At 31.6% G+C, this 13,835-nt stretch overlaps 1 protein-coding gene across 5 annotated transcripts in view; it reads right to left on the bottom strand.

The window, feature by feature from the left end:
- Nucleotides 1–13,835, bottom strand: part of mbc (dedicator of cytokinesis protein myoblast city) — a 239,710-nt gene that overhangs the window by 133,429 nt on the left and 92,446 nt on the right. For all 5 annotated transcript variants that reach the window (XM_076460973.1, XM_076460974.1, XM_076460977.1 and 2 more), the window contains 2 exons: nucleotides 4,266–4,364; nucleotides 2,957–3,029 (listed from right to left, as the gene is read on the bottom strand). In XM_076460973.1, coding sequence (XP_076317088.1) covers nucleotides 2,957–3,029; nucleotides 4,266–4,364 — 172 coding nt within the window. The remainder of the gene's footprint in view (nucleotides 1–2,956; nucleotides 3,030–4,265; nucleotides 4,365–13,835) is intronic.

Below are 13,835 nucleotides of genomic sequence, written 5' to 3'. Positions count from 1 at the left end.
GGGATCATTTTAATTTGTATAGCATTTTTTGTTTATTATTTTTTAATTTATTTTTGTTTTGGCTTGTTTTTAGGTTACAACAAACTAATGTAATTAGTCAGAAGTTTGGATTTGCTGTTTTTGATGCAGTCCTTCCTTTTTATTTTGTTTACTTAACTTTATCAGTATTAATTTCCTCTAATAAATATGTAATTTGTCATAAACAAAAACATGCTCAAACAAAAATAAAAAATGCTGCATCAATCAAAAGCATCCCCAGGATATAAGCTATAATGTGGGATATAAAATGTACCCTAGGTTTTGGTGGTGACTGCAAAAGTGGGACTCACATTGCATCAATATTTCAAGATTAATAAAAAATATTGTAATTTATTACAAATTTTACAAAATCTGGATAATTTTGAAGTTACAATGCTTACAACAGAAGAGTATGGTACATTACCAGAAAAAAAGATTAAACCACATACTGGAAAGGCAAAACATTTTATTATTACTGTTGAAATAATGATACAAAATTAACATTTAATGGATTTAATTAATAAATAAACTTTAAAAAATTATTAAAGTATTTTGTGGTAAATATAAGCATATAAAGAAAGCAAAAATTAAGGAAATTTTTGTGAAATGTTTTGATGAGTGTTTTTAGTTGTTAACAAAGTCATTTAAACAACAAGGTGCAACAGTTTTCCAGAAGAAATCCTTATTGCATATAAAGGATTGTTTAGTCTGAAAACTGGTAGTTACAGTGGACTTAAGGGGTGGTGGTTGAAAGTTATACTAGTTAGTTTAAATAACTAATTGTGTGCCTTTATACTAGTATAATTTGTCTACTGGGCTACTAATTAGTACCTTATGACCATAATGAGGCCTGGAATGCTAACTTCAGTAGGTAAGTTTATCTTATTTACACTCAACGAGTAGTACCTTATTATTATTATTTTCTTCTTCACTTTATAGAGCAGTTAGCTTCCCACAACTGTCTGCAGGCTGTGACGGGTGATATAGATGTGGGACATTGTGGGTTGGAGCACCCACATCTTGCTCTCCTAATCTTATTTCTCTTCTTTTGATTATTTTATCATTTTATTATTTATTAATTTCTTCATGTGAGACTGGAGAACAATTGTTAAAACCGATAGACTGTGTTATCTCCACCACAATGTGGGTCCCACTTCTGCAGTCACCTCCAAAATCTAGGGTACATTTCATAACCCACATTATAGCCTGTACTCTAAGGATCCTTTTGATTCATGCAGCAAATTTTATTTTTTGGAGACTTGTTTTTGTTTATTACAAGTTATTATTAGTCAGAGGTTTGGATTTGCTGTTTTTAATGCAGTCCTTTCTTTTGATTTTACTTGACTGTTCAGTATTAATATTCTATATAATGTACATTATTTCTCATAAGTTCAAAGTAAATATAAAAAACCAACACTAACACATATAAACATGATTCTGTCAAAGAATAAAACTTCTAACACCCTAAACAGTTTCACTGCTGTTAATGTGTCACTCAGTTACAAAAATGTTGCTCATGCCAAGAGATAATTACACACAGAACTGTGCTTTATAAGAATAAGAAGTTTCCTACTTCCTTATTTGTTAAGTTTTTTTGCAGTTTGTCAGTTATTCTGCTATGTGCAGTTTTTCATGATATTATGTTGCTATCATTCTAGCTATTTTTGTTCTTTCTTTCTCTAAACTGAGATAACACCTGGTCTGCCCACAGATGGTATGGCATTTAAGCAGCCCTTTCAAGTGCATAAATGTAAATAGTAGTGTCATCAAGTAGCATGTCAGGTGATGCCTCAAAGTTTTGACCTCTATGAAATTTGAAAGTGAATGACTAGATTCAGTACAAGTGACTGTCCATGTCCAAAATAAATACATACACAATGTTTAGTCTGTTTATTTCCTGCCCTGGAACTCAGTTAGTGAGGGAATTCAGGACTATTCTGTAATAAATATCTTAATTCAATTTCCAGTTGTTCTGTGGACTTATCTCATGAATCATGACAAAATAAATTCAACCTGAAAATGCTACACAACAACAACAACAAAGACACTGAAAATGAAGAGCTTAAGATGTAATAATACATGATCACAAAAATACCCAAACAGTGCTTTGGTGTGCAAAAATGAAAATGTTCCACTACAAATATTCATTTACTAAATTATAATTCATTATGTCTTTTCTACTTGGTCCAGAAATACTGCATATATTCATAGTAATTGATCATGACATTTACAAGAATTTCAAATTTACCATGTATATTCACAGTACTTCTAGTAATTCCACATTTATCACATCTTACAAACTGCAAATCATGTTGTCTGTCTGAGCATTTGTTTGTCTCCCATTTGAAAAATTGCTCAACACTTATTTTTGAAATAATGAGAGAACATGCATGACTGATGTTAAATTATACTTCACAAGCAGGGTATTCTACACTAAACTGTTAGGAATTAATCACACCATCAATCACCTTTCAAAATGTGACAAAACTTAAAGAATAAAAATGTAGGTTTACCATATGTTACTGTTAAGCAGCTCATGAACGAAATGCTCTACAATTACATTTCATACCAGATGGTATAAGTAGCTTAGAAGCTTAGTTCTGGGTGAATCCAAGAGTGTAATACAATTAACCTTACTAAAGTCCATGAAATAACTAAAACTGATAGATTAACTTAAAATTGTCCAGTCACTGGGGATAATTACTTTTGTTTGTATTCATAATAATTCATCATATCACTTCTATTAAGTACACATTTAACAAATCTATTCATAATAATTCATGACAAAACGTTTAGAAAGTCCAAACTTACTATATATATATACTTACAGTATGTTACATAACAAGATCAAAATGATCATGATAATGTATCTAAGCAAGTGTAACATGTTCTATCACAAGTTGCTAATTCAGTGTTCATAAATCAATTAACAACTTACCATCATTAGAAGATCTATGTTTGAATGTAAACTTTAGATGGGCACTGTAAAACTCCTCAATAGGAATAGCAACCTAAAAGTATAGTACAAAAATGGCAGTGTTACATGCAGAAAACAAAAGAAACTATGTGATAAAAACAACTTGTTATTTCCATGTTTTCCTGTTGACTTGCTTGAAAACATTACTTATATTAAAAGAAAATAGTATCAATTCAAAAAACTAATCATTAATCCTAAACAAGTCACACACTTCTTTAATCATCTTTTAGCATCCCATTGTGGTCTATAAAACAATGAATAACTGGGATAAAAAATTTTGAAATTTTTTCAATATTTCATAAGTATTGTAGAAACTACAATACTGTGTATTCCATTCAGAGTTATGTCTTTTATCTATATTTTATTTTACAAAGATACATTTTTATCTCACAAAAAGAAAACCTTATACAAAATTGTATGATTGTTGGTTTTGTGGTATTATTTGTAAATCCTTGCTATCTTCAAATGAATTATTATAATTAAACAATTTCCAGTACATCAGAAACCAGTGTTACTGCAGTTTCTCATGGCTTGCATCTCACCTAATTGTATTAACTTATACCACTTTAAAACAGCCATTACTTGATTCACCTATGCTTAAGTTTTATGACAAAATGTTGTTGTCCCATATTTCTCTGGTAACACTTAATATTTGTATCAGCTTACACTGGTTTATGACAAAATATTGATATTCCATATTCCTCTGCTAACACACAATATTCACTTACGTTTATTTGAAATAACTATTAATCTTTCTTGGTTAAATTCACATTTACTTACACAAATAAACAAAAAATTGTAAATATGATAAAAAAAATTAGAGCATCAACAACATCTTCTAGTGGCACTTAACAGAGTAACTAAAATCTTTATTCTACAGTTCATAAAAAAACATCATACCATTAAACATTTAGGGGTAACACTGACACAAGACTTGTCATAAGAATAAACAAGCAATAAGACTGCTCCTAAATTACATCTTTTCTTTACATGAAAAATAACTAATAACATTAAAAAAAAAACAATGTATAACTTTATATTCTCCACCATACTAGTAACTATCAAACAAAGCAATAAGTACAGTGTGACAGCAAACAACTGGGTCAGTAAACTTTATAATAAACTGGCTGTAAATCTCAGATAATTGCATCATGATAATCTATAAACTGTAAATATGTCTTTATCTTTTTAAATTTCTGATGAAACAATTACGATACTTTCAATAAAAAATGGCATTTTAGTTTTGAGAGTTTAAGGCTTAAATTCTTACCTTGAAGGTTTCCATCCATTTAGGCTTATCTTCATGGTAATATATAACACTACGATATTCATTAAGTGATGGACATCCAGCACCAATACTCAGTACATCCTAAGTGAAAGTATGCATATATGTTTCAAACCAGTTTTACATACAAGATGTTGGAAGCAATCTATAAAATATATATTACATTGAATTTAGGTAAATAACCTACCCTAATGTGTTAAAATGTCAAAATTAGGTATATTACCCATTCTGAATAATAAACAAAAGCACGTAATAATGCGATACCTTTCCACTTAAAATAAACTTTTCACTCTATAACTATCTATAACCAATGATAAGATATTTCAACTTAAAACTATTATAAAACTACCACTCCAACTAATCAACAATCCAAAAGCTAGAACAAACTCCCAGTTTGAAAACTAAGCACTGAACTCTGCTAATTTATAAGCAATCACAAAACCCCATTGAATCCTTAACTGGCATTCATCTTCAGCTCCACAATTTATTCATACTTAAAAGGTTAGCCAGCTATGAAAGACCAAAACAAAAAAAATAACCTATAAACTAATGAAGCCAATTCTATATATGTCTCTTGAAAAACCATTTTAACATCCAATAGCCATATCAAATCTTTAAACAAATGTCAAACAAAGTGAAAACTTTCAAACATACAACAGAATTGCCTTTTGGACTAACCAACAATTAATGATGATACTAGAACTATCTTAATTTTCCTACAGATTCCTTTAATTCAGAATAACATAACTGTACAGCATTTGAAGTAAAATTAAAACTAATAAATATGCTCCAAAAAAGTATAAGGTGCAAGACAAGATTCATATTTGTTTAAAAATACTCATTTATATATAAATTAGATATCAAAAAAAGATCATTATTTCAATAATCACCTACTTAGTTTTTGTTGTTTTTGTATGCAAAAATACCATACAGTGGTTATGTGCACAGTGCCCACTATAAGTATAAAATTCTTGCATTATAACTCCTCAAATTTACTGTCTGAAACTAAATATTTCAAGAAATTACGTGTATGTACCATAAACATAATACTTGTCATATAAAATCATACAAAGGCTGTAAATAAGATATAGAAAAATGAAAAATAAAATTAAGTTTTTTGATTAATAAACATTTTAATAAGTGTGGTACTAAACAGAACATTTATAACCTTGCAACTGAATATTTATTTAAGGTTGTTTCTCCTTCAGTAATCAATAAACCTTTTATATCCAAGTTGGAAAACATATTTCTAGTCATGATTTTTGTATATTTTTTTCAAAGTTGTAGTGAGTTCATTAAAATGTTCAAAAACAGGGAAACAAAACTTTATATTTTTATTAGATGAGAACTTTACAGTTATCTTTTTTCATCACAATATATGATGCAAGACATACACATTCAATCTGATAAATAAAACTATTCTTTCATAAACATTTTTTCCAAAAAGAACTACGTTTTAAAACTACAGTCAAAGAAAAAGTAATTTCCATATCTGAGATTTTAAAATAATATTCACAGTTTAGGAATGTGTTGCAAAAAACTGAAACTTTGATAATTCAACTAACATGAATGGTATTTTACCATGTTTGGTTTTAAACACAAAACCAGACAACGGGCTATTTGTGTTGTGCCAACAGACTTTAAAAACCAATTTTTAAAGACCCTAGGCTTATCACTTAACCCCTGAAAAGTTTAATTGCATAAAGATAATTGTAATTTCACACATGAATTTATTCACTAACAAACACTGATATCATTTATCATAAGCACTTTTTAGTCTAAAGGTTATGCATTCTACTATTAATGAATCCTGTTACAACTTTGTTACAACACAAAACAAGTGTCTGTTTAGAAATAGCACATTTTAATATTCATACATCCTATTACAATCTCGTTACAACATAAAGTGAGTGAATGGTCATAGGAGGAGCACATTTCATGATTCATATGTCCTGCTAAAACCTGGCTACGACATAGTAGTTGCAACTTCTAGAAATTATAAGTAGGAAAAAATGAAACAAATACAGAAAAAAAATCTTGTTACTTTTCATATATTTATCAGGCCACTTTCTTTTCATACTTCTGAACTTAAATATAAAAGTTATAATATTTTAAAGGTTATACTCTGACACATTTATGCAAGTGCTGATCATTACTGTATTTATGTAATTCAGATTACATTTCACAAGTTATTTCACCATAAAACAAAACAAAATTCTTATTAAAAATACCACATAAACTAATTACTGTGAAAATTCCTTTACCATTTAGCATATGAATAAAATTTAGAATCTGTTTGTTTACAACAGAAAATACAAAACGTAACAACATACTAGTAGATAGGGTACTGTTTGTATGATTGATTTTGTAACTACATGTGAAAGTCTTATACATGACATCAAAAAACTTTGTTTCAATCAACACTGTCATACTGGACATCAAACATTCCCTTCTAGCAACCAACAACAATCTATATTAATACAAGATCAAATAAAGCTTTAAATGTTGTCAGTGACATAAATGTCACCTTTAGTGAAAGATCAGAATTGAAATTCTGTGGCTATTCAGTTTCACAGCATATTTTCTTCTATACACACAAACAGTACTGGATACAACAACAGTAAAAGAGAAATTTGTCTTTTTTGAACCTAAGACAAATGTAAACATTTGACATCCAATATTTTACAGTAAACTAAAATAAAATGATTTTTAAATATCAAAGAAAAACCTTTGTACAAGGTGAAAATGCTTCACATAATTTATTTTTTTTTCAAAATTATTGACTTTGACATTTACTTCAAGTTACTTAACCTTTTCAGGTTCATGGTAAACCTGATATGTGTGTGTGTGTGTGTATAAACAGTTTCTTATTTTATAATACTAAGCTTGCATTGTAAATTAAACCTACTGTGTTGCAGAAATTATAATCATGATCTAATATTACAAAATTATGAAATGTAATATGATACTTAGAAGTATAATAATAATAATCTTTTCTGTGAAATTTGTTTTTACAAAAAAATATGACCATAGCAACAAATTAACAACAGGCAAAAATATAAATTATTTCAAAAGAGATAAACCATATACTTGTTGTCTAAATTACTAAAAACATATGTTGAATGTCAGATTGTATGAATTTTCAACAAGACTTTTGAATTTTTCTTTTATTAATGCCAAGTTCAAGTTTTAGTTGATGGCATTCAGTTCAGAAAAACTGTGGTTCTTTTTGTTAATAATTTAATGGATGTGGGAAAGAGTTCTCTTGGTGTTGTTTAAACTTAACGATTCAACTACATCCTGTTTCATTGTATTTGGTAAATGTTTTCTGGCAGGATGGAGTCATTATATACATAAAAAATCTTCTTTAATATAAAAGCTGTAACTTGTACAAGAATACAGACAATTTTAACTCTGGGGTACACTGTTGCTGAATAAAGCCAACTGAGTGTAATGTTTATGCTTAAGATGATTCTGACAATTAATGTTAAGCTTATAAAGATGTTAAAAACACCACCAAAAAGCATTAAAATTTTGGTAATTCATAATGAAAGTTAAGATTTTCCTAAACTGGAAATGTGTTTCTAATAATTTTTACTTCTTCTGACAATATAGCTATTATTTGACATCAACTTTGCCTATCTAAGCATTTGTCTTGCATATGCATCTTTTACACCCCACTTCAATACCCTTAACAATTTCTAATTTGCAAATTTCTCCTCCCTCATTAAGGCACCCTCTATCCCGGTCCTGAATATAATCACCTCACTTAGATTATGTAATTACATTTTTGAGACTTACACCACTTCTTAGTGGGAAGGCAGGGTGGGAGAGTGTCAGGAGAGGTAAGTATTATTGCAGTTTTAGTTTTGGAAATTCTTAATTTCCAAAACTTACTTACCATCCACTGACAAAATAGCTAGAATCCCATTTTGAGAAAGTGGAGAGGCTGGTGTGAGCATAATCTATGCAGAAAACATCTACACAGAACAGTGGTGTACCAAGATAAGTGGTACACAAGTGAGGAAACCATACTGCATCCAGAAAAGGTATGCTCCTCACCCACAACTGAGTTCCTGAATCAAGGGCAGAATATTAAATGAGCAATCATCATTACAGACCAACCCTGAACAAATAGCCAAGATCCCACAACTACAAATTGGAATTAAGAAGTCTTAGTCCCAATATCCCATGTTGGTGGCTAGGACGACTGGATTGCACTGTTACAAATATACAAACGTTTTATTGGATCCAATCCTGTAGCCATTGAGTGATGCATTTTACACCACCATAACCATGACAAGAAAGTAAACAACACCTAAGTGGACAAACTTTCTCTCCCACCTGAAGAAGTCCAAAAGATAATACCCCAGGCTCAAAATGACTGGATTGTGTATGTCATACTCAACCAAATGAACAGAACTCATCTGGTCTGCAATTATGAGCATTTGTCTTCACTCCCCAATCTTGTGGGCAAGGTGTACTCCACTTGCCCCTGGAGAGAACATGAAACCAAGCTCCCAAAATGTTTCAAAGCAAACCTACCCCAATTTATTCTAAAAATGATCGACAGGGATAAGCAGAATTCCCTTTAACTTTACTCATAATAGTGCATGAGTGTCAGCTCATGATAATATACTTACTAATACAATCTGATAAGTGCCTAGATAATTTTATGGGATGCAACAGAGCCTGTTGCAGCATAATAAAATATGTTGCTAGCACAGAATTGAATAAAAAAAAGCACATTAGTTTGGGTAACACTAGCCACAAAGTGGGATCCTGTAAAAGCAAGATATAAAGGACCCTGAAAACTAAAATAACAAGATACAAAAGTAACCTCTCCTCCTTAAAATTCCGATATTGTTTAAAGTGGCCATGGGGTAAGGAAAAACTTCCAGAAGAAAGCTGTCTGAAAATATAAAGAATGTAAGGGAAAAGCATTGAAAGAAGTCTGCAAAATCCTCCACCTGATAAATGAAATGACCAGCAAAACACAAATGTGTTCAATCTGCTGAGATGTAACTCAGAAGATAACTGACTTGTAAAGACTAAAATATGCAAATAGATATTTGGTAATCCATCTCTAAGGAAGTGGGAAATATTAAGGGAAATTTAAGAATCCCAATGAAAACTGTCAAGATAATTACCACAAAATGAGATAAAATGAGTCACATGACACTTTCAAGCCTGACAGGCTAAAACAAATTATCAGATTACAATTGATTGCAGAGGTGAGAAATAGATGGCAAAAGAATTTCAGAAATGGAAGTATACCTTCCCTGGTTTCCAGAGGTTAAGAAAGAAAGATCCTATCAGGATATAGAAGGACTGAAAGGTAGAGAGAAAGTCCTACAAACATGACAACAACTCAAACTTATGACATCAGTGTGTCAGCAGGCCCAAAAAACATAGTTCAACCAGAAGGAAGAAAACCAAGGCAAGTACAAAGACAAGATGGATACAAGGTTTATCTATCGCATCACATAATAAAACAGTAAATATTCCAGCAGGAACCAGAGAAATCAAGAGTGAGGAAAAACTAAATAGTCCCCCTCATCACAATAAAAGAGGAGTAGACTCAAAGGGGGCAAGCAGAAGCCCTACAAGCTCACAAATCCAAAAGATTAATAGAAGAAGAGAAGTAAGATACTGTAGAAACTGGAGAGGATTTCTGGCTCAGGAATGTTCCTTAAATCCCTCTCAACTATATCTCCTCTGGAGGAATTCAAAGTTGCATGGGGAGTAACCTCAACATGTGTATCCTCAATGGCCTTCAATTTTAAGAGCAGTTTGGTATGTTGTGGTGAAGATCTTTCCAACAAAATGTATCCAGAGTGTAAATTCTTTACTGACTTGGGGGGGTCAGCAAGCCCTCTAATCCCTTTTGAATAAAAAAGGGAAATATCTACCCAAAGGAGTTCCCAGATAAAGAATGTACAGATAAATATTGAGGTACATAATCTGGCTGTAATGTTGACTGTACAACAGAGTCATTCATGTGTGGTCATTTTCTGATAAGCTGTTTTGTTTTTTTCATGAATAGGGTTTATTTATCTAAAAGGTATTATATTTCAGTGTCTACTGACTCCACCCACCACAAAGTCCTACGAGGGAACACACTAGAGTGCCAAACAAGTACACTGCAGCAAAGCAAGGGTTTCATGAGCACTACATTCAACCACCAGCATCAGACACAATGTCCACAACATCTGTTGAGAACATCCAACATTTGTACTTGGTAGATCCTGGCACAAGTAGACCAGCTGACTGACCCAGGAGGTGCCACCCCAAGGCTAACCATCTACAGAAATTCAAGATCATAGTGGTGTGATACAATTGGACTCCTCAACTACCAGGATCCTCTCCTCCCCTTCACAGGTCACCATGCACAGCAAACATGTAGGTGAATGTTTAGATCCCAGAGGAGGTAAACTGAAAGTACTGAACCTTCTCTGGGAGGTCCCATCCCCATATACAGGAATCTACCTTGAAAGTGAGGTAAAGAAGAAACAATGTTAGCAATGAAGATACTCACATCTCCCTATAATCTAGCAGTGGGGTTAAAATAGCTACAGAAGATAGTTGAAAACTCTTAGAGGAAGAGACTTCCAGATAATGTAAATAATAGGAGATAAAAGAATGGGGAAGATCCATAAATCAGCCTGCACAATGTACTCTAGTGGGTGGTTCAACTAGGCCACTAAGAACACAAGAGTGAGAACATGTTTCTCAGCTCTGATAATAAAGCCTCTCTTGGTTGTTTCCAAAAGTAGAATCTGGCTGTAACATTTTGTCCTTGAAATGGTGTGTACAAAGGCCAAGGGAATGGAGGTAATGAGAAAAAACTTGTATGATTTGCCAGAACACATATGGAGCCAAAGCTAGTCCAAAGGGCAGTGCCCTGAACTGCAGCACTTGACCCTTGTGCACAAAACACATATGGTGGCAGGACGAGTCTCCAATGGTAATGTGAAGATAGGTGTAGGTGGCATCAAATGTAGTCATGCACAGTCCTGGCACAAAAATGCCAATACAGAATGAAAATGACTCCATCATGAACATTAGAGGATCTAGGAATTGATATATACGAGAAATATTGATGACTGAACACCAAACTCCTATCTTCTTGGGCACAGCAAAACAGACAGAAATAAAACCTTGGAAGAACTATGATGACTTTTTCCATGTCCCCTTGACCAACAAATCTCAGCCCTAGAACAAAGTTTTTAAATCTGAGGATTAGCAGGAGATAGGGAAACTATAGGTTGGGTGGATAATGGTAGTAAAGATGGTAATTGAATGACTAATCTCAAAACAAGGATCTCTAACATCCATGGATCTATGGTGAAGATTTTTCACATGCTCAACAACTCTCAGAGACAAGAATAAGAGCTACAGAGTGAGAGATAAGTATATTTTGGAAAAAATAATTTACATATTACTTCCAGGTACAAACAAAATAGGATCTACAATCAGAAATTCATTATACTTGTGAAAACCTTCTTAAACTCAGTTTAACATTTTTCACTGACATACCTGATCTAGCTTAATTGTAGTAGCTTCAGAAGTTTTCACCACATATAACACAGATTTAGTTCTATACATGTCAAATTATAAATAATGCCTAAATTTGCTGCCTTAGCTTTTACAATGTTTACTTACATAAAAAACAAAATTTATTATGACAACATACATTTTTAAGTTTTTTATAATGTTTTTATCATTCTTGCATTTAATTAATTTGTGTTTACTGTAGAAAGGCACTGAAACAGTTCTTCTCATGAACTAGGATTGAGAAGTTTTGTGAACTACAATTATGAAGAAGTTTACTGAGGTAGAGTACATTATATTAATTTTGGAGCCTCATTACATCATTACAATTCATGCTGCCATGTTCAATCACACTCTATCTGAAAACTGTGCAATGAAGGTTCTGTTTGAAAAACTCTTAGTATCAGGCTGTCATCTCAAAAACATGCCACTCTTAATTGGTTGCTTTCCATAAAACCAACTAATATATAAGGACACCGGTTTCCCAGTATCTGTTTCAAAATTTCAATTATAGAGAAATCCACAATCTCTGCATCTGGCAACTTAATCAGTATTATTTCCTTTAAAATAGCCTGAATACTCATTTCATGCAGCAACTGTGTACACTTGATTTGTCGCACTTTTCCAGATGTAGATCCTTCTTAATTATGTTGCATATTGTTACCTGGAACACACAGACACATTTTTCCACTGATCTCTATTTTAGTGGATTCTAATCTGCTGCAAGATGCCACACTGCATACCATAACTGGAGTATGGAGTACAACATGTTGCAGACTTCTTTCTGGATAAGCTTGATCTCCAAAGTTGATCCATGTTCCTTTGTTTTCAACTGCCATTAAGTTCAAGGAATAACCATATTTTGGTAACTCTAAGACCTAAAACTTAACACATCTGAGTGTATGAATATTTTGCATCTGAAAGGGCCATTACATAATCTTCCCAAAGATAATTATATTTAGGTGACATTATGCTACCTATGAAACATTGTCATTTCACAGCTTTATACTGTCTATGGTTATCATGACTTACTAATCCTAGATGCTTCTTCTAGGTTCCATATTTTATTTCTGTTACCTAGAAGTTACATTTAGTTTTTAAATGTAAGTGATGATAAAGTCTGAAATCTATGACTAGAATTCTCTCTTTGCATCAAAATAAAACAAAATGTTTTATTGGAACTGTTCAAATAATAAAATATTATAGTGGAAAATTTAGTAACTGGAAAGTAAATTGGATCTTTTGACAAATTATGTAATTAATTTGTTAAATATTTTCAGCCACTTCACACTGAAATGATACTCATGAATTTATCTGGCACTATGTATGATTTTAAACACATAAAATGGGAATACCATAAACTACTTTAATCAGTAATGTCTTAAGCAACACTTACTGTAATGGAGATATCAAACATACATATTAAGACAAGCTTATTTTGGTACTAGAAACAATTATGTAATTTCTAAGAATATCTTTCTTATTCTCAGCTGTTGTTGTTCTTTTAATATCAAACTTGACTACACAGTAGTCACTAATATCACTAAAAAATTTAGCAACACATACTGCTATACTACCTCAAATAAAATGCTTAATTTTTACTTTTTATGCCATTCTATTCAATGTAATTTAAATTCAAGATGACTACTATGAAAGCTTTTCCACAACATTTTTAATCCTACTTTACAATACTGAAGTACATCAACACTATCTAGTTGTTTAATAGTTACAGCTTGAACTGTCCAGAATCACAAAAATTCAAAAATACTACAGATGTTTCTAGCAATAAAATTCTTCACATTCTAACCTGGTCTTGCAGGTTTTACAAAGGTAAAAATAATAACTAACACAACTTCAAGGTTTTTCATACCACAGTTTTATGTTTAATATTAAAAGTGAGAAATCTATTCTTGAGGATAAAAAAAAGAACACTTCAACCACTTCTGTTGTAATAAAAACAAATATTTTTTACAATATAAAAATGAATCTTGTGTAAAAGAG

This window comes from Tachypleus tridentatus, chromosome 10 (assembly GCF_004210375.1).
Source record: "Tachypleus tridentatus isolate NWPU-2018 chromosome 10, ASM421037v1, whole genome shotgun sequence".
Taxonomy (NCBI): domain Eukaryota; kingdom Metazoa; phylum Arthropoda; class Merostomata; order Xiphosura; family Limulidae; genus Tachypleus; species Tachypleus tridentatus.
Note: the sequence above shows the minus strand (reverse complement) of the source record. Positions and strands in the feature narration are given on the sequence as shown.